This window comes from Temnothorax nylanderi, unplaced genomic scaffold, assembly GCF_030848795.1.
Source record: "Temnothorax nylanderi isolate EJ_2023f unplaced genomic scaffold, tnyl_v1.0 TNYL_tig0008_pilon, whole genome shotgun sequence".
NCBI classification, from domain to species: Eukaryota; Metazoa; Arthropoda; class Insecta; order Hymenoptera; family Formicidae; genus Temnothorax; species Temnothorax nylanderi.
The window spans coordinates 1,387,899-1,408,051 of NW_027249070.1; the positions used below are offsets into that span (position 1 = coordinate 1,387,899).

General features: G+C 39.0%; 4 protein-coding genes across 9 annotated transcripts; 2 read left to right on the forward strand and 2 right to left on the reverse strand.

Moving 5' to 3' along the window:
- The first annotated feature begins 942 nt into the window (after positions 1–942).
- Beta3galtii (beta-1,3-galactosyltransferase 6) lies at positions 943–3,099 on the forward strand. Its single transcript, XM_071723198.1, has 3 exons — positions 943–1,158; positions 1,264–2,086; positions 2,261–3,099. The coding sequence occupies exons 2-3, from the start codon at positions 1,362–1,364 to the stop codon at positions 2,544–2,546; spliced, it is 1,011 nt and encodes a 336-aa protein (XP_071579299.1). The 5' UTR covers positions 943–1,158; positions 1,264–1,361; the 3' UTR covers positions 2,547–3,099.
- Positions 2,955–5,675, reverse strand: Ing5 (inhibitor of growth protein 5). Its single transcript, XM_071723226.1, has 4 exons — positions 5,462–5,675; positions 4,414–4,863; positions 4,137–4,315; positions 2,955–3,955 (listed from the first exon to the last, which is right to left on the reverse strand). The coding sequence occupies exons 1-4, from the start codon at positions 5,496–5,498 to the stop codon at positions 3,854–3,856; spliced, it is 768 nt and encodes a 255-aa protein (XP_071579327.1). The 5' UTR covers positions 5,499–5,675; the 3' UTR covers positions 2,955–3,853.
- Positions 5,676–6,236: 561 nt separating this feature from the next.
- On the forward strand, positions 6,237–18,741 carry Marf1 (meiosis regulator and mRNA stability factor 1-like protein). 6 transcript variants are annotated; one of them, XM_071723279.1, is made up of 25 exons: positions 6,237–6,500; positions 6,878–7,231; positions 7,306–7,449; positions 7,530–7,814; positions 8,330–8,496; positions 9,422–9,519; positions 9,585–9,798; positions 10,032–10,194; positions 10,333–10,531; positions 10,611–10,693; positions 10,781–10,912; positions 11,013–11,165; positions 11,260–11,658; positions 11,896–12,071; positions 12,153–12,325; positions 12,408–12,619; positions 12,697–12,847; positions 12,928–13,103; positions 13,179–13,562; positions 13,649–13,852; positions 14,658–14,928; positions 15,004–15,383; positions 15,460–15,561; positions 15,642–15,978; positions 16,116–18,741. In XM_071723279.1, exons 2-25 carry the CDS (start codon positions 6,917–6,919, stop codon positions 16,166–16,168), a joined length of 4,971 nt encoding a protein of 1,656 aa, XP_071579380.1. In that variant the 5' UTR covers positions 6,237–6,500; positions 6,878–6,916; the 3' UTR covers positions 16,169–18,741. The 6 variants fall into 6 exon arrangements, with proteins under 6 accessions (XP_071579380.1, XP_071579387.1, XP_071579394.1 ...); XM_071723283.1 differs by lacking the exon at positions 6,237–6,500 and adding an exon at positions 6,512–6,738; XM_071723286.1 differs by lacking the exon at positions 11,260–11,658.
- Positions 18,720–19,998, reverse strand: Nd-pdsw (NADH dehydrogenase (ubiquinone) PDSW subunit). Its single transcript, XM_071723308.1, has 4 exons — positions 19,797–19,998; positions 19,587–19,722; positions 19,319–19,458; positions 18,720–18,978 (listed from the first exon to the last, which is right to left on the reverse strand). The coding sequence occupies exons 1-4, from the start codon at positions 19,876–19,878 to the stop codon at positions 18,860–18,862; spliced, it is 477 nt and encodes a 158-aa protein (XP_071579409.1). The 5' UTR covers positions 19,879–19,998; the 3' UTR covers positions 18,720–18,859.
- Positions 19,999–20,153: the final 155 nt, after the last annotated feature.

Genomic DNA, 20,153 nt, shown 5'->3' on the forward strand with positions numbered 1-20,153 from the left:
TAGCACTCGTAGACTTCTCGTGCAACGCGTTTCGCCGGCAGTGAGTTTCGATTGATTCGACATGTAGCTTGCGCACCTCACTACGTGCCTTATCCGGAGAATGCATTTGGTCATATCGAAATCTGTGTTTCCATCCGTGATTGGGAGTTTATTTGGGACTGAACTTACGATTCGGGATTTTACGTCGGGAACGGGATTCTTTTCGCAACACGACTAAAACAGTGCCAAATCGAGTGTGTTGTACGTAGCGATTATAAATGTGTATCAAGAGGGGAAAAAAAAACAATAATTTATTTGTATCAATATCAAACGTCGTTTTGCCAATGAGAACCATTGTATTTTATTTCATCGCGAGTCTATACGACGACTGTGTAAGAGAGAGAGAGAGAGAGCTGTGGACTGCGGCAGCCGAGAATGGACAATGGTACTTAACGCCGATTAAAAAAAGAAAAGATTCCTCCGTGTAGCCTCGGCAGCGGAGTTTGTCTTATGTTCCCCGAGCGAACATTTCCGTTATTGGATTTCCAGCAATAAATTATTCTTCACAAACGAATTCCTCGAACGCTAAATCTTCAGATAGAACTTTGTGGAGCTTGTTCCTGATTTCGAAATCCGTATTATTGTAAAAACGATTCGCGACTCTTCACGTTCATAACAACTGTTTTATCGCTGCGAGATCTCGCAAAGTGCATAAAATTATTCCCTCTTACATCTCGCAGAAAAGGATGTTACTCGAGGAAACGCAAGAGACAAAATTAAGGAACTTAAGAGTTCTCGAAATGTTGATATATTTTATATTTCAAATTTGCTGTATCCTACAAATATAATCGCTTCTCCAGTTTGCGCGCTTGCCATCGCATGTCGCACGTGTCATGTTAATATCCTAACCTGACCCTAACCTAACCTACCGTCTCGGAGCCGTGCCGATTGGTGCCGATCAGCTGATCGCCGAGTACAGCTCGTATACAGCTGATCGTTGACGTTTGCGGCAGTTTGCGGTGCGAACGCTGCACGAATCGAGAATATAGATTCCGGAATTATCCCAGCATCGTCGAACGAGACAGCCGACATTTCGCAATCGCATTTTCCTCGCAGACTCACAGCGGACATCGTCGAGGAGAGAATTGAGAGAATGCGAGCGGAGGCCGAGCGCGGAAGGTGCAACTGAAGTCAGCAGACACAATTTTATTTTTTGATATTTATATCACATTTCTGAATTATATCTATGTGCATGTAATTTATGACGCAACTCGGAGATCGCAGGCGTTCTAGCTACGGCACCGGTCGCGCGAATTTACGAGCAGGAATCTGGCAGGCGCGCGAGCGCGCTTTCCTCCCGCAGCGTTCCCGAAATTGATTTCATGACGCACCTGCGACTCGACCGTCTCATGTCCAAGCTCCAGTCGATCGCTCGGCGACGGTACCTCGCCCGGGCGAACGTCCTCGCCCTCCTGGTCGGGGCGCTCCTCGTCCTCCTGTGCGTGCGTTACCTGCCGGCGCGGGGATGCTCAGCAGATCGGCAGATTCCGGAAGGCAAGCCCAAGTACAGGCTGATCGTCCTGGTCCTGAGCGGACCGGACAACCTGGAACGTCGCGACACCATCAGGAAGACCTGGCTGGCCGATCACAGCCACGGCGCCACGGTGAGGCACCTCTTCGTCATCGGCACCCAGGACATCCTGCCGGAGCAGAGGAACACCCTGCAGTCGGAGAAGGAGAAGTTCGACGATCTGCTGCTGCTACCCAGGCTGCAGGACTCCTACGGCACGCTGACGAAGAAGGTCCTCCACGCCCTGAAAGCCGTCCACGAGCACTACGACTTTGACTACCTGCTGAAGTGCGACGACGACTCTTACGCGCTGGTGCACAAGATCCTGAAGGAGCTCGACAGGTGGCAGAGCAAGGGGACCAGGCGGGAGCTCTACTGGGGCTTCTTCAACGGGCGGGCGCAGGTGAAGCGGAGCGGTCCCTGGAAGGATGCCGATTGGATCCTGTGCGATTATTACCTTCCTTACGCCCTGGGCGGCGGGTACGTCCTGTCCTACAATCTCGTCAAGTTCATCGCCAGCAACGCGGACATCCTCAAGTGAGTACAGCTGCGAATCACGTACAAAATACTTTGTACTTAACGTATACTTGTGTTTTGTTGTATATATAAAGATCCTGTAATGGAGAATGGATAATTCTCTATATATGTTTATTCCAGTTCTTAATTCTTCCTTTACCATTTTCTTTATAAATTTGCGCACCATTGTCCTAGGCTGCATAATTCCGAGGACGTCTCCGTCGGTCTTTGGCTGGCGCCGCTGGCGAACATCGAGAGGAAGCACGACGTGCGCTTCGACACGGAATACAGATCGCGCGGCTGCTCCAATCAGTACATAATCACGCACAAGCAAACGATCCCGAACATGAGAAGCATGCACGAGTACTATCAGGCCTCCGGCGCGTTGTGCCCCAAGGAAGTGAGGAATCGCATGAGCTATCAGTACAATTGGACCGCACCACCTAGTCAGTGCTGCAATAGACAATCCGGGATCCCTTAACGCGACGGGGGGGACAAGATTTCTGCAACGTTCTAGTCTGGTTTTTTGATACTTGCTCAAAAAACATTCTCATGTTTATCGCGTACATTTGCAATGGTTCCAAGCATTATATTTATATTCTGACTTGTATCTTCATTAGGATACATTGATATCAAATATCGTAAAAATGTAGCCGTAACTCCCAAAAGCAATTTAAGCAGTATTATTGAGGAAAGTCGCGAAAGATTATTCGTGACGTTTCTTCGAAAGAATTAAAGCGAAACTATAAATTTGGATTTTATTCGTGTAATATTTTACTCGTATAATTTAATTATACGACAGCGCTATTAAGTAATTAATTAAAAATGCTTGTAAATATATTTTGTAAATATTCAGAGACGTAGGACAGGTTGACATAGACGAGATAAGTTTCGATGAACTAAATATATTTTTTTTAATCGTATTGCTATATTCGTTTATAATACACTTTTCACATCTTCAACAGGAGTTTACTTCATGTATATATAAAGCGATGTACATTCATAACATATAAAAACAGTAATAACGTTAATAATTTAATATTCTAATTAATCTAATTAAAACTATGAGTCGATCCTTAGCGAGCGAAATCACAGATATATTCGAGAAACGGCCGTGTAAAAGTGATAAAAAAAAAAATGTGAAGTGATTCTTGTGCGACGCGGTTGGCATTACTAATAAATTACTATTTTGATATATAAAAAGAATGTAAAGCGATAGTGAAACAATGGCCGATTCTCAAAACGTTTTCCGTCTGTGATGGATTTATGTCCGAACTGTGCTTTCATTACATCTAAAATTGATGATAAGAATTCATTTATCAATAATAAAATTTCACTCATGTATCTATTTCATACATTTGGAAATGAGAGATCAAGTTTATTATATATATATATATTAATCATAATCATTTCAATATCTAAGCCTTTTCTAATATAGAAAAAGCCCGCGATGCAGTTCTATATATCGCGATAAAAAAATTCAATTTCTACATATTACAATAAAACGTATCATATCTGGAGAAATTGTTTACGGACTAGTTATTTGGCGATAACAATCCGCGCTTGCATATCATTTATTGTTATATACGTCATGTAAAAATGAAAAAATTGTCTCGTTACCAGTATTAGATGCAATGGAAATGCAGTTCTATTCTCTCTCTGTACATGTCTTTCATAAATTTTCTCCTATCGTCCTTTTATATAAAAATCGGTTTACTTTCAATATGAAAAAGTTATGACCTCTTCTTCAAACCGACGGTGATTAGCAGATTCAAACGTTTCTAGGAGTTACTTCTTTTTGCGATCTTGCGTACATTTGGGACAATACCACTTTCCTTTAGGTTTCGTTGTCAAACCTACGCAGGCGAAGTGGAACCATTCTATAGGGCACTGAAATGTGAAAAAAATAAGGAATTAATTATCTCGCAATCCTGTGATATCTATGATCTTTAAGTTATAACGAAAATTGAAGAAAAATGCATCTTGAAAAACATAAATAGGCAACAAAGCTTCATTCGAAATGTAATTTCTAGTGGATATTGCTTTAAAAGTCTTTTTAAACAAAACTTACATCTGGATTGTCACAACCGATCATTTCTCCATATGATACTTGGTGACAAAGACAGTAAGTCGGTTCGTTAGGGTCGACAGGCATGTCTAGAACATCAGCTGGATGACCGAGTGCCGTCGCATCTACCTGGGCGCCGCTTCCCACAGCGCCAGTGGATGACGCTGAAGCTACAGAGCCACCTGGATGTGAATATATGCGTTTATAATCAAATAATGGACTTAATATTTAAGGATTGACACAAGCGAGATGCGATTGTAAGAGCTTGATTTGAATGTACCTTTCTTCTGCTTCTTTCTCGCATTCTTAGCTTCATCTTCACTGCTCGCCGCAGTACCCTTCTTTCTCTTCTCCTTCTCCTTGAGTTTCTTTCTACCCTTCTTGCTGGCATTGCTCTCCTCCTTTGCTCTATTGCTATTCAACGTTTTGTCCTGTATCTCTGCCTCAAATCTCGCCAGATCTGAATCCAGTCGTCTGATGTGTTTATCAACCAATTCATAGGTTTGAATGGCTAATTGGACCTTGTCATCGCCGTATTCCTTAGCCTTGTTAAAGAGGCTCTGTATATGAGCGAGCTGCTCCTTTCTCTTCTCCGGCGATTCCTTCTTTACATTCCTCAAGTAATCATCCGCCAATTTATCGATGTCCTTCATCAAACCCTGCGCTCTCGCATCCAAATCGCGCATCAATGTAAAATTCCTCTGTAATTCAATTGGCAAATGCTCGAGGCCTGTAACACATATGTGTCGACAGAGTCATATTAACTAGTCGAGACTGTCACACATGTTTACCATTAAAATAAAAATAAAGACAAGAAGCAGAAAGTATGATTTTAAATGCAAAATTTTAATTAAGGAGAAGATTCAATATTAACAAGAATTGCATACAAATTAGAGTTCTATAAACGTGGTATTTCTCATGAAAAGTCCAAAAAAGAAATAAAGGGTCTTCTTTCTCTTCCCTTTCCATAAAAAAAGTTAGGTTAGGTATCTAACAAAACCATTATTGGATTTTCCAGACACATCTGCACTTAACAGAAAATACATTTATATTTTGACACTTCCGTTGAAAGGTAAATATATCTCGCAACTCAAACGAGCAGGCGAAATCAAATTTTACAAGATACCGAAAAATTCAGATGGGGGAAGAGTATAGAACGAAACAAATAAAAAATCAGAGAACACGAAAGAACGACGTTCGCGCGTCGATAAAGTTCCCACTTTTTTAAGATCTTTTTCTTTCGCCTTTCCCTCGCATCGTGAGTGGAAAGATAGGAGTAGAATTTAAAGAAATAGACTGTCCCCCAAATATACAACGCCAGTACTCACTGTCGAGATAGTGTTCCAGATACAGTGCGGTCGTCATGACGGTTGCGTCGTATCTTCATGTAAACAATTGGAATTATCCGTACAAATTAATTTTCTTAACGAGACGCTCGACAACGGCAAGTTAAAAACTCAATCAGTGACAACCGACAACGATCCTCGAGATAACGGACACCGATAAAAGCGCGACAGCCATGACTGCCAGCAACGGCTGCCAACCACCGCTAATCGGGATCTTTTCCTTTCTATCTTTCCACCACCGTTGCCGCTTCTAGGGGAAAAGATCGCGGAATCACGCTGTCCGTGGAAATAAAAAAAAAGAATGAAAAGAGAAAGACGAAGAAAAGAAAGGGGAAAAAGATGAAAAGTTAAATCGAGATTTTACTTTTTTACCTTTTTCCAATTTCGAAAATTGGAAAAAGATAAAAAGTAAGCTATATGAACCGAGATCGATAATCAAAATTCGACCAATCAGAACGAAACAGATTAAAATTAAACTTATTTGATTGGTCGAATTAATTTTCAGTTCACAATCTTCGATCTCCAAATGCGTACTATGCGTAGTCTGATATTACAGTCACAAAAAATTCTACAATTTAATGACGAATAATGATTCTAGTGTCATCGAAGATGACCGTCATCGACATAATGCGCAATAAACAAAACAGATGAATGGACCCCGTTTCTTTGTGCACCCATGCGATTATGCAACTCCGTCCGAATGGACCTTTACCAATCGCGCGATGTAAACGTAGCTTTATGTTTTTCATCGCGCAGGAAGACGGATAGAGGGGAAGAGAGATAGAGAAAGAGAGAATTGAAAGAGAATAAAATAGAAGAAGTCACAGAGGAGACGCACGTTTTGCAGATTCAAGCTCGATTCCAGTGGACGCATCCGGACGTGAAATTTCCCGAACCATGTGCTCCCCCGTGATCTCCCTCCGTAATGTTTTACCTGCTCGGTATCCCGTCGCGCTGGTTGCCGCGTTTTTGCTCGATGCTGCATAGGAAGCGACGTGGGAACGATGGCTGAATTTCTCAGGTAAACGCGCCAAACGTCACCGCGTGCTGCATTTCGGCCAAGTTAAGCTTGGCGACGCGCGTTCCCGCGTGGCGTTTTGAACGTGGACGGAAGAATGCGCCTAGTGAACGTAATGTCTCAAATCGGGAGACAAAACGTTCTTTAAAGACGTCTTATCTCCCGATTTGAGATCACGCGTGTTGTCTGAGCTACCTCTGCTATCAGAAAAAGCTCTAGCTCTTCATAATTATGAATCTTTGTAAGTATCGGTATTTATTTGCATATAAATTATTTACGCGATATTACAATGTCCAATATATATTGTTTAATTAAAGAAATATACAATTTTGTCAATTTTATCATACATTTTGTTTAATCTTCATTTTATTCAATTTCAGCCCATACATTGGTGTCCTATCAGATAACTTGTGAAACACATGGCTGACGACAAATCATCCGATTACCGTGCGTTCTGTGCGGAAGATAACGACGAGATCGAGGGCCTTAATGAGAAGCTGATACAATTGTTATCTGTACAAAAGTTATTGCTTCCAGTATCCAACAGTTCGCCGTGCGACAGTAAACTAGAAAACAATAGCGATTCTAAAGTAATCGCCAAGGCATCTGAGTCTCTGTCGTTTAGCCATTGCAGGCATGACTGCTCCGTTCTGTGTCATGATAGCCCATCTAAGATGCCGATTACATCAAATCTTCCACCTATTGGCGTATTTTGGGACATTGAAAATTGTCAGGTTGGTTCGATATAATCTTCAGATTCTCCCTTTCTGTTATTAAAATAATATCCCGTCGTGCAATTGTATTATAGGTTCCTAAAGGTAGATCCGCCATAGCGATTACCCAATTAATTAGAGATAAATTTTTTAATGGCTATAGAGAGGCAGAATTTATTGTAGTTTGTGACGTTCAGAAGGAGAATAGCCAAATTATACAGGAACTGAATGACGCTCAGGTAAAACCAACTACTTGGCATGATCTCGGTTAATTTGCAACGATATTTGTTACCAAATCCATTTATTCTGCATTTGTTAGGTTAATTTAATACACGTAGCTGCTACATGTAAGAACGCTGCAGATGAGAAGCTTAAACAGACCATTAGAAGGTTCGCCGACATCCACGGCAGCCCAGCAGCCATAATCTTAATATCCGGCGACATTAATTTTGCCGCTGATCTCAGTGATCTACGTCATAGGAAGAAGATTCATGTGATACTGCTGCATAAGAAAAATACCTCAGAAGCGTTAATATTATGCGCCAATGAACATTATGATTTTATGGAGCTCACGGAGCCACTGCCGTCCAGACCTCCACCAAAGGTATGAAGACTGGTATGTGACGACTATAATATTGACAAGGGAATTTCCATTCAAAACTGTTAATATAAATTACGTTGCACTCTTCTCAGATGTATTTATTTAATAAACAATATTTAGCGTACACGTAGTATACTTTTTCTTACTCTTTATTTCCGAATATACTTTGTTTTATCTTATGTGTATCTGTGTGTAGCATACTTTGTACTTCCCAATTCACATGTGGTTCAGACTCATTTCCGGTAATATACAGTAAAGATATATGTACTTTAGTGATTTGTCTGGTGATTATGTATAGAGACACATATATCAAGGGAATGCACTTTTGAATTTCAAATTTTTATTACGTTTATCAACGTACATAGTGATTTCATCATCATGGAATTACGAGCAATTTTTCCAAATTAACCACTTTTAAGAAACACGTATAATGTTAGAATTTACTGGTATTACACAATCTGTCCTTTGCATGTATACATATATGTCTTTACCTATGAATATAATTTAACCTTTTTCAGGGTAATGAATCCTATGACCTCCTAATTAATAATCTTCCCGATGAAATAGATGTTAATATCATTAAGCGTCGTCTTAAGCAATTATCCGAAAATTGTGGTGGTCGTGTGGTAGATGTCCAGTCCAATACTGCCATAGTACGGTTTACGTCGCATAGTTCTGCAGAAAGGTATATATTTTAATGATTTTGATTACACAGGTATATAGAAATAGAAATTGGATCAGATATATGTAGAACAATTGGGCTTTTTTTTTTCTTAAATTAATTTAATGAAAATATGTATCTTTTATTCATATTTCATATACTCGTTAATGGAAGTAGATGGAGCGAATCTCAAAGTTAATTTGAGTCTTCAGGCAATAATCGGAAAAATTTAAATTAATATTTACGTTCCTTTTTCTTCTTCGTTATCCATATATTAATTCTTATTTAAATGACCCGCTCGTACGTCGTGCAAATCAGCCTTTCACATTCTCTGTTCTGTCATTGGATCAGTATGTGTACATATAAGAAAAGGAGGAAAAACAATCTTGTATACCTTCTGTATTACATACAGATTTAGCAGGGATGAAAACATAAATAGGAAAGATTCGAAATAACAGACAGTAATGTAACGAACGTAGTGGTATCAAAGAACATCATATAATAAGTTTACTTACTGTTATATATTTATTAGCACATATTAGGATTTATTATAGTGAAGTTATTTCTGCAGAGTAATATATATCTTATTTAGTATTTATTGTTTTTTATAATTTAAATGTTTAATTGTAATGTTGAGTGATGGTTTTGCTGATGGTAAGTTACAATGTCTATTGTGTCGCCATTGTCAAAGAAGTTTTGTGCCGTTTAATATCGAGAAACGTTTATTTTACACGCGATACAATTTATGTTATACATGTATTCCCATTTAGAATGAAATTTTATAACAATTAAAATTAATAATTATTAATTACTGTTGAAATCGATCTATGTCTAGGTACTTGTACATTCTTGCGATCTACAAGGTCATTTATAAGTGGAATTAGTTGTTAAGGGGGCTATAGAATAACAATGTAATTTTGTTTTTTCTCACTTTTTTTATTTTTGTTAGGGCTCAGAAGCGTATGGATGGAGAATATGTTTATGGGTCGAAAATACTTGTAAGATATCTCGGAAAGGAGAAAGGAAATATAATCGTTAAAAATCTAGGTACGTTTGTAGTGAAGTAACGCGATAAATTGTCAAGCTCATTGTAATTAATAATACTATTTCAGGAAGTGTTATAACTCGAAGTAGGGCAGTCAGTGAATCGGAAGTTGTTGCTGACTCTAAGCAAAGTAGCTCCAAGCAAATGTATGCTGCGAGTGCCTCTGTACTTGGGACAAGAACCCTCCAATTTCCGCATTATCAATCCTCGTCATCCGTAGTGGGTGCCTATGGTCCTGCTTTCAATCCCCATTGTGCGCCCATCAATGGCCCACCATCAGGGTCAGTTTGTAAAATTTGTTAAACCTATTTATCTGGTGAACTAACGCGACATATATTTTCTTTTAAATGATGGATTATCCGAGAAAGAGCTCTAGAGTCGCGAGTAGATTTTTATCCTTGCTGATTCGGGCTATGAACTTGTAATTTGATCTTATCTGATATACAATATTAAACAAATTTTATATTTGCTGCAAAATCGTAACGGATTTTAATATCTTTATTTTATATTTCAGGATGATACAACCTCCGTTATATTTCGGAAGGGCGTATCCGAATAGTGGCGATGTAGCTTTTAATAGGACATACAATGATCTTACTAGGGTGCAGTCACCAAATTTAATTTGGCCAATTCCGGGACCTCAACAATATGGCCATATATGGGAAGAACAATACAAAGTTAGTTTTGTTTAGAGGAATATTTAAATTTATCTCTAAACATCTCTGTTTTCTTTACTCTCATCCTTGTTTGTAATTTGCTGTAATTGGTTTTAATGTTCACGTGTATAACATACTAAACGACTAATTTTGTTTAAGGCGGAAAAGTCGAAGGTATTAAGCAAACGAGTTCACATCCCGCAGGTTCGGGACAATAATGGTGCTGTTACCACACTTTCTCGTACACCTGAAGGTCTTAGGCGCATCAGAGGTACACACGGTACATTTCTTCATGCTTCCGAATGGCTTGGAGGGCGGCAATCGTACAATTCATTAGCTGTTCCACTTAGTTATAATGGTAACGAACTGAAATCAATTTTGTATTATGTTACGTCAATTACGTATATGACAATTAATAATATATATTGTTGAAACAGCCCAATCCAATTCTTTCAAACGGCGTAGCCCATCTCCGCTGTACGATGCACCGACTAGAGAAAAGAGCTCATGGCACGGTCAGGTACAAACACAATTGTATTCTTATTGTTCATCTTACATTATATTCAGAGAAACGAAAAAATAGATGTCTTATCTTTTTCTTTTTTAGAATCAACAGCAGATTCCTACACGAAACAATAAGACACCATCACCTTATGAAAATAGTATGTTACAAGGGACAGGACAACACAATCAAACATCACGGTCGCATCTAAGTGATGCAGAAAACGAAGAAGTAGAGGTACATTTATATATCGTTACGTGTTAATTTACTTGTAATCTATACTCTTTATTTAATTTATTTAATTTATGATTTCTTAATCTTTTCTCTTTCTCTCTAGCAATTTTTAAATCCTATAAACAATCGCGTCGGATCTAGCATCAATAATGGTACTAATATACCAATCGAATTGCAAGTAACAAATTTAGATCAAAACATCGATATGAAAGACATGAAGCGAATTCTTACGTCTGTGTTTACGGAACACGTCTCGGTACGTGGCCATGTATTTATTGAAAACTTATAATTTATGTACAATCTTATTGTAGAGACACTTGTTGCAGAGATACGTTTCTTTTCTATTCTAGAACTGTCATATTACTGTATTTACGCAATCGGACGGTAATTACGCCGCTAGTGTCAAATTACTCTCGTTATCGGATGCACAATATGCGATCTCGCAGTTACACCGTCGTAAAATAGGCTACAAGCGCATTTTGATATCTTACGCTCATAACGGTGGACCAAATCTGCAACTTATCCGAGCACAAATCGTAATGCTCTTGCAAGAGGTCCCGGGACACAAACTGCCGCTATTCAAATTCCGCGAGATGTACGAGAGCCGGTTTATGATCTCTATAAGCGTGTCGGAACTCTACAAGATGAGAGACGTATGCATAATCACCGAAGATCCGAGCGGCAGAATGGTCTCGCTCAATCCGGATCATAGAAACACACCATCGCCGTGCTTTAGTAATACGATGCAGGTGCGCGATATACTCCGTGTTACACGTGTATTGTTTGTAGCATTCGCAAAATGATGAATAAGTAGCCGAGTCTGAGCTTTTCCGGTAACGGTCGAACTTACATTATAGTTCCTTTTACTGTCGAGAAGCTTTGATCATACTGTAAAGCGAATTATCCTGAATTAATATATTCTCTTTTATGTGTGATGAAAGATTTATAATTTTATACATATAAAAGACACTGAATAATGTTTACAGGATGGACAAGTCAAGTTACCGTATTGCACAATGCATACCGCGAAACCGTTGTTGGACAAAGGCTGGGCGGAACAAGAAATGGCATCCTTACCCAACGTAAAGATCTCTTTGAAGCTTCTCGAGTCTCGTGTGCAACAATTATTAGTGTCGCACAATGGCATTCTACCTTTGCCAAGGTGTGTTTCTTATTTATATTACATTTTGTATACAGTACGAAAGAATTATGATACATATTGCAATCTGTTGAATAATTTCAGTCTACCGACTTGTTACGAGGCTGAATTCAAAGAACAATTGGAAATCATAGAAAATGGTGTACCTTTAGAACATTTGGTATCGTGCTTATCATGCGTCGAATTAAAACAAGATACCGGCAGCGTGAAATATATTATGTGGATAGGGAAGAAAGACCATGAAAATAATCACGATGGTAGTTATTCTATAATTCGATAACAATTAGTTAGAATACAAGGTTGATCAAAGTTTATTACAAGAGTCGTTGCCCTTTTCAGAAACCAAGTGCGTGAGTCCACCGCTCGCGACTCAATTGGCCCTTTTTAGCCGCGAACTGGTCGATCTTCTGAAAACCGCTCCGCACTGCCAATTGCCATTTAATCGATTTATACCGGCGTACCACCATCACTTCGGACGGCAGTGCAGAGTCGCCGATTATGGGTTCACTAAACTAATAGATCTGCTAGAGGCGCTTACGCCCACTGTTCAAGTATGTAAATTAAACGACACGTCCCGCGAATAGGTGTTAAATCAGAATGATCTGCGAATCGTCGCGTATCTTTTCAGGTGATGGGAGAGGGGAATAAGCGCGTGGTTACGCTATCGCATCGTGCTCAAGTACGCAGATTCACCTCGGATTTACTACGAGTGCTGAAATCGAAAGCGAGCAAGCAAGTGGCACTTTCGGAATTTCCAAGCGTTTATATTCGAGTAATAGGTACAACAAGCAACTCCGTAACATTGATTTACTCGCGTTTAATTTTTTGAAGGTGAATAATCGGTAAATTTTTTTTCCAGCAAAACCATGGGACATCGTGGATTATGGTGTATGCGATATCGAAGATATTCTGGGCGAAGTGTCCGAGAACACGGTTGTCGTAACTCCTATGGAAGGTGGCGATAAGATGATAGCCATCCCTAAACGCGAACAGACTGTCGAAGAAATCGAACGAACGAAACTGTTCGCTAAAGAGGTGCGCGATTGGAAGGATTTTTAATTACGCGTAAATTTCGTACATTTCCTCGAAACTGTACTTGTAATTTAACAGGTGGTCGAGTTACTGCAACACGCGCCGCAATGTAAGATGCTGTTCAACAAGTTTGTACCTTCCTATCATCATCACTTCGGTCATCAATGCCGCGTGTCGGATTACGGATTCACCAAGTTGATCGAATTGTTCGAAGCGATCCCGGACGTAGTCAAGATCGAGGAGGTAAACGGAGGCGAGAGACAGATATCCTTGACCGAGAAAGAGGGTCTTAAGGTCCTCTCCGAGCAAATATCGAAGTTGGTGATGCGCGCCAGAAGCGGCCTAAGTGTTTCGAGCATCGCGCAAGTGTTCCAACATCATTTCGGCTGCGCGCTACGTCCCGAATCGTACGGTTGCAGTTCGATGTTGCAGCTTATGCGAAAGCTTGGAGACACCATTCAGGTAACACAACATCGTACAATCGATCTAGTGATCGGCAACGCCTCAACTGATATTTGTGTGACTATTTGGATTTTCTTGTGTCACAGATCATAGATTTGGCTACAGGACCAGCTGTCATCTTAATAGACAAATCGCACTTGCAGCAAACAACCCTCCAATGCCGGCGTGTGTTAATGGACCAACCCCAAAATAGAATGCCAGTCAGAGAATTTGTACAGCATTACTCTCAGTATTATATGAAGCAGTGTAATCTAGATGAGTTTAGAAAAGATCTGGCAAATGTTGTTCGGGTATGTATGAATTTAACGCGACCCATTATTATCACTAATCCCTCCAACGTTTTTTCCGCCACTTAATTCCTCCAAAAACGCACGTTACGACTTGTTTTATTTTAAAAATCATAACTCACGAACAAATTGACGAAATTTAATGTTTCAGCACGCAAATTAAAGCTAAAAGCAGTGCAAATGAAAAAAAAATAAGATAATTGTTAATTAAATAAGAATACTTAATTTCGTTGCCAAAATGTTGGTAATTTTTAAGTGGTACAGAAAGACTTTAAGGATGCCAGAAAAAGAATTTCTGAATAAGAAAAGACGAATTTAGACTATTTGGAGTGTCAAATATATTTTTTATGTAAAAAAATTATATTTTTTATAATTGCATGCTCCTCCCCACCTCTTCCGCCTGCCTCTGAGCCATAATAGTCCTCTGTGGAATGTCAAATTGTACACAAAAAAACATTTTTATCGAAAAAAAATTCTCACTTACCTTCACACAACACTGACGTAATCCTCCAACCATGCACTTTCGTGTCCCAACGCGATTTTGATTGTTTGTCGTTTCGAGAACAAATGGGCTGTGGCTCTGAAATTTCTGCCTGATGTTCCCTACTACAACAACTTTTTTCAAGGATGGGGGGGATTATTCCACGATCGTTGGTTTCCCGGAACGAACGACCGTTAGAAACGAAAGTGCATGGTTGGAGGGATTAGTGTTATTTACACTGTTATTAAAATGCCTCAAAGCATTAAAACAGACTGATTAAATGTTCTGAATTATGCGTTTATCACATCTTAAAAATATATCTTCCAGTTCACAGTGATAAATGGCGAACAATTCATCGAGCTGACACCATTGCATCGTTTCGCCTGCGATCTTTATCGCGTAATGATGAATTATGGTGGTACATTAAACTTGTCGCAGTTTGATGTGTCATACTTGAATATCATGGGCGCACCTTGTAAACCTGCACACTACGGTTTTCCAACAATAACTGCACTTTTACAAGCCTTGCCTTGCACTGTAACGATAAAGGAGACACGGAAGAAAGAAGCGATTATCTATTTGAAAAAAAAGTTAGCCGGTAAGTAAATAGTTGAAGTATGACTTCTCTCTCTTGTGTATCTCGCTGTTTAATTTCAATTTTTTATTCTTTAAGCTTCCGCCGGTATACGTTTGCCATCAGTGTACAAATCGATGTCGTCCTATCACGATACGGATTCCAGTAACGATTCGTTTGAAAGTGATTCTTCCTGCCGGGTGAATGCCTCCAATACTCTGAGCGCGATGGATCATGATCACGAGAAGTGGATCGATCAATTGACAAACATTAATTCTTGGAAAGCGAAGGACGATAAAAGTCTATGGCCGGAAGCTCGTGATAAGCATTGGAAGAACTTGCCGAATTCGGAGGAACGCTCGATTAGCTGGTCGGTCCCGGCCGAAAGCGGCGGTGAAAGCTTCCTGAACAGTTTGATACGCACACCGATGCAACGTAATTTTCCTCCGCCGCCGCCCAAGCCCGACTCCCCGCCCGAGGTATTATTTCAATCAACATTAAAATTTATCTCGATATATTCTTAATTGACACTATTGATTTATCGTTTTCTTGCAGGATGTTATGTGGGAGGAAGAAGCACAACACTTGATATCATCGCTGTGGAAGTCCCCGACAAAATTTACGTACCCGCAAGATGAACATTCCACGAACGTACAGGTACGCATCTCTATCGGATGATTACACGTTAATAAAATGTTAATTTCTACATAGTTTGTTAATCCGTTGTTTCTTTTCAGGTTCCCTCGTTGGCCTTACCAAGCTGGAATCAGATTCTGGCCTGCGCCGATATATCGAACTTGTTGTCGCCAACGAAAAATCTGTTGCCCGCTGCTGCTAATCCCTTGTATCCGCCTACCTCTCCTTACTATCACAAGTCTGTCGTTGCACCACACCCGTCGGAATTGCCGCTTCCTTCTCTATCGCTAACACCCAAGAAGAAGATATTGGCGGATAATCAGAAAAAGACCGCCGCCAACGCGAGGATGCATCTCAATCTTGCAAGTTCCGAAAGCGAGGATAATATTGTCGAGGATGACGAGAGCAGCGACACTCATAGCACTTCTGGTAAACCCAGTGAGTAGCATTATTTATAAAAAAAATAATAATAAATCATCTTCCGTGTGTCAACTAATATTTTATAAAATGATCTCTTACTGTACGTGTGTGCTCATTCGCTTAAAAACATCGGGAAACTATGTTTATCTCGCTAGTTAAAGGCAAGAGACGTCTGGCGGCCCAATTCGATCAGCGGATCAAGCCATAAACAGGGAAGCACGCAAAGAAAGAGAGACGTTAAAAAAAGTGATAAGCTCAGGATCAAAACCAGATTGTGTTTAATCGATTTCTTCACGGAGACAACAAGAAACTATGGACTTGAACGGACTTCGGTAGATCGCCACCTAAACTGGATTAAATTACCTATGTACTGTTCCATGGGTGGTAGGTACCATACTTTAATTACACTCGAAACTTGCAACAGATCTGTGTATAAATTAAATGTATATGCAAACCGGAAGGAAGCGATTATAGCACAAAAATTATTTTCAAAAAGTATGAAAATATACATCGAGTAGAATATGATTGATATAATTTGGATTGTAATAGGAAATGCGTGAGCGACGTTTATATCGAATGACATGTGCTGATGGTTAGGAAACGTGTAGCATTTTTTCGTACTGTGATATAGGGTATAAAAAGAAGCGAGACGATAGTAAATACTACACTAAGAAGGGAGCTTGGGATGGCAATAATTAATCTTTCCATAAAATCACACAACAAGAAGCGTGGCTGGTGCATTTGTGAATTATGTAATTACATTCAGACCTTTTTTATATCGCATCTAATATTTTCTTTTATTAACAATCTATCTATTTTATATTATTTTAATCTTATTTATGTTTGTATCAAATTTACAATCAATTTTTACTTGATTGTTTCGACTAGTTAACAATACATATCGTGAGAAAAAAATATATAATTTTTATACCTATTCCTATTTTGTTTTATACTTGTTAAACGAAAGCGAATATTAGACTAGATTCCATAGTCAAGTATACTATAACTACTTTCTTTTTGTAAATAAATTATTTGTTGAAACGCTTCTTTCGATTTGCCTACGTTCACGTTGCCAGAGACAATGTGAGTTGCATTCATATAACATACTATATGTCCGAGAAAGATATTACGTATACTTGTTGCCAATTAGAAGATAAGCGAAAATTCCCTTGTCTACCATGCACCTTCAGTTATTCATCTTGTTAATCGTCTTACCAAATTTCTCCATTCACCATTGATACATTTTTTTACTGCTCAATGTATAATTTTACGAATGTGTCATGTGAATGAGTGCGATCACGAATACAGTAATGACAGATGTGTAAAATTGGAGTGCATAATATGCTGTAATATGTTGCCACGCGATTTTCACAATACGTAAGAGAAGAGAATAATTTTATCGATGAAAAATCTTCGATGTTTTGAGATTAGTGCTTACTGTATGGCAGAAGGATATAACGTAATGGTGCGACGAGAGATAAAATTTTAACAAGGGTCGTTAAGACAAATTCGTCCAGTAATTAAATAAATGGCGATAAATATCATGTATTTTTATTCAAAAGGAGACGAGACAAAAGTTCGCATCGAATATCTCTGTAGCAGCCATTGCGCGATATCGGTCCTCTTTTTTTTTTCGTATAAAGACCGATGATGGGAATACATGAGTCTGCGACTCTGCCTGATATAGAAATCTTTTTTTTATACCGTTCTGCTGATGAGATATATATATATTAAGTGCGTAATATAAGATGTATGATGAGAATGTAAGTCTTTTCGAATTGTACACAAGGGAATGAATGCGTGATGATCTCACTTTTAATCTCGTATATTTCATGCTCATTGTAAATATGACATGGATGTGTAAAATTTGCAGCGTAGAGAGAGATTGATTAGATTGTACTGTAGGATTAGGGCTACAATGGATTCCTTTATGCGATAGTTTGCCAATTTATTGTAATAAGTTATTTAAAAAAAAAAATTGAAGAATTTGAGAGATACGTTAGTGCTCGCGCTATCTCCGCTTGGACCGTCAGAAGATTCGCGATAAGTTGAATGACAGCCAGGTATCCGGTATTATATATAATAGTTACAAGGATCGTGTAGTATTCGTGTAGTGACTTTTTAAACTATTTTGTTAATTTATTCCTATTAAGAGAAATCGTTTCGTTACGTGTTGTATATTTATGCATAATAATGAATCCTATTGTATTTTATATTTGCGTGAAAAATTTCCATGCGTGTAACGTGTCCTATGGCAGGGAACTTTTAATTCGCGTTCAGTCAGAGATATTTTACGTTCGTGCGGTACACGCCGTCGCGTAAGACACACCATGCGAGGTTGTCTTACATTCTAAATGCCTAATAAGTTTTATGCGCACTCAATTTGCTTTGGCATTCGAAATGGATGGATGAATAATCTGGTTGAAACATTATGTCAAAACAGCAGGAAAACTGTAAATGAGAATTTATATATATAAGATGATTTTATCGTAATAACAAACGAGTGAAATTGTAATGTATAAATCATCGATGGAATCGTGTCTAAATGAGTATTTCATAAATTAATTTGATATACATGTACAATAGGTATAATCTTTTTATATATTGTACAATGAGAGAAGGAATAAAAGGAAAGATTGATTCATGCAATATTCAGAGATTTGCTGTCGATGCGTGCGCGCGCGCGCACGTGCGCTACGTGATTTTTATGCCATTGTAAGATGCGGATTGTTACAAAAATTGCGAATGAGAGATTAAAATTCTGATAAATTACTTTTATTATCCCGCCGTTTTTAAATCACAACACATCTGTACACATTAAGCAAACCTGCGATTCAGGACCCATAATATGCGAATGCGTTTGCCATTAAATTATCATCTACGATGCCGGTGCAAATTGCTACGCCTTATCTCCTTTCATACCGGTACCTACTGGACCGTGACGGCGTTCCCAGATCATACGATGTTTCTGCTTCATGTACGCATGTTTCACGTCTAAAGCCACTCCCATTTCGCCATCTGTATCATTCAAAGGAATTGATTTCAACAGAGAAATCAAACGCGCGTTGCGGTTTTATATCGAGGTGGATTTAACAAAATGCTCTGCAATAGTTTTTCACACTTCTGAGAATTTGAATTGGATGTATAATTATGTATAATCGTCAAACTATATATTCTTGGAATCTATAAATTTCTCCAGATAGTAAAAATTCTTTGATTCATATTAAATCTATTCAATTGGATTAAAGTGAAGATGAGGCACGATTTTCGCTCATTTTTCTAGAAACAACTTGGACCGCGGAGAGTCGGGATCCAAATTTGTTCTTATTATTCTTACAATCTCCAATCACGGACTCACATTTTATAAACCAATTGACGGCTGCGTCCTCGTAAGTTTGCCTCAAAGGTTCACACACATGTTCGTCGGCCTCGCCGTGATAGAAGGAGCACTGTTCAAAACGACTTCTCAGAATCATCAAGATTTCCTCCTCCACCGATCTGAAATAGAAATGAGGAATAAAAAGGGAGGAATCAATCGGTCGTGACGACGCCGTCGATATCGCCGGTGTCGAGGATGCTATTCTTCGCCTTCTACTTCTAATATTTCATAAAAAACTTTAATTTACTTATCGCGTAAGAATTGGCAATTTGCCTCGGTATAACAAACCACGTCGTCCGTATAACACTCGTCGATCGTCGGCACGCGACGGTATTGCTGATGATACCACGGATATTTCTTTTGGTTCGGCACTACGAATTTCTCTGCAACGAAATAAGGACGTTCAGGAGTCGCCCGCGAGGCAACAACATAACCAATACGGACGATTAGATAATACCTCGGACGTAGGTGACCGGTGCGTCTATCACGTAGAATAAGGTGTTCATGAATTTGTACATGATATTGTCCTTCTCCGCCATCGTTATATATTTAATTTAAAAAAATCGACAGCAATAATTAATATTTTTCTCGTCAAATTATCCTTCCGTGATGGTCGATGGTAAGTAATCACATCCAATCACATCGCTGCAGAATCGCTGCGCGATGCACGGACGTCATACGTAACTAATAACTGAGCGGGACGTAAGGGGAAAAGGGAAGGAGAACTAAAGAATCCGATTGGCTGTTGCAATAGGTCCAAAGAATCTGAATATTAATAATAAAATAAATAATAAAATAAATTAAGTTTAAAATT

Coding starts and splice junctions, on each gene's coding strand:
- Nd-pdsw (XM_071723308.1), bottom strand. CDS start 19,878: ATGGCGGAGAAGGACAATATCATGTACAAATTCATGAACACCTTATTC. Junction 19,723..19,796: donor ACCGGTCACCTACGTCCGAG/GTATTATCTAAT, acceptor ATTTCGTTGCAG/AGAAATTCGTAGTGCCGAAC. Junction 19,459..19,586: donor TGCCAATTCTTACGCGATAA/GTAAATTAAAGT, acceptor TTTCTATTTCAG/ATCGGTGGAGGAGGAAATCT.
- Marf1 (XM_071723279.1), top strand. CDS start 6,917: ATGGCTGACGACAAATCATCCGATTACCGTGCGTTCTGTGCGGAAGAT. Junction 10,532..10,610: donor TGTTCCACTTAGTTATAATG/GTAACGAACTGA, acceptor TTGTTGAAACAG/CCCAATCCAATTCTTTCAAA. Junction 13,104..13,178: donor CGAAACTGTTCGCTAAAGAG/GTGCGCGATTGG, acceptor GTAATTTAACAG/GTGGTCGAGTTACTGCAACA.
- Ing5 (XM_071723226.1), bottom strand. CDS start 5,498: ATGACGACCGCACTGTATCTGGAACACTATCTCGACA. Junction 4,316..4,413: donor GAGAAAGAAGCAGAAGAAAG/GTACATTCAAAT, acceptor ATTCACATCCAG/GTGGCTCTGTAGCTTCAGCG. Junction 3,956..4,136: donor TCGGTTGTGACAATCCAGAT/GTAAGTTTTGTT, acceptor TTCACATTTCAG/TGCCCTATAGAATGGTTCCA.
- Beta3galtii (XM_071723198.1), top strand. CDS start 1,362: ATGACGCACCTGCGACTCGACCGTCTCATGTCCAAGCTCCAGTCGATC. Junction 2,087..2,260: donor AGCAACGCGGACATCCTCAA/GTGAGTACAGCT, acceptor CCATTGTCCTAG/GCTGCATAATTCCGAGGACG.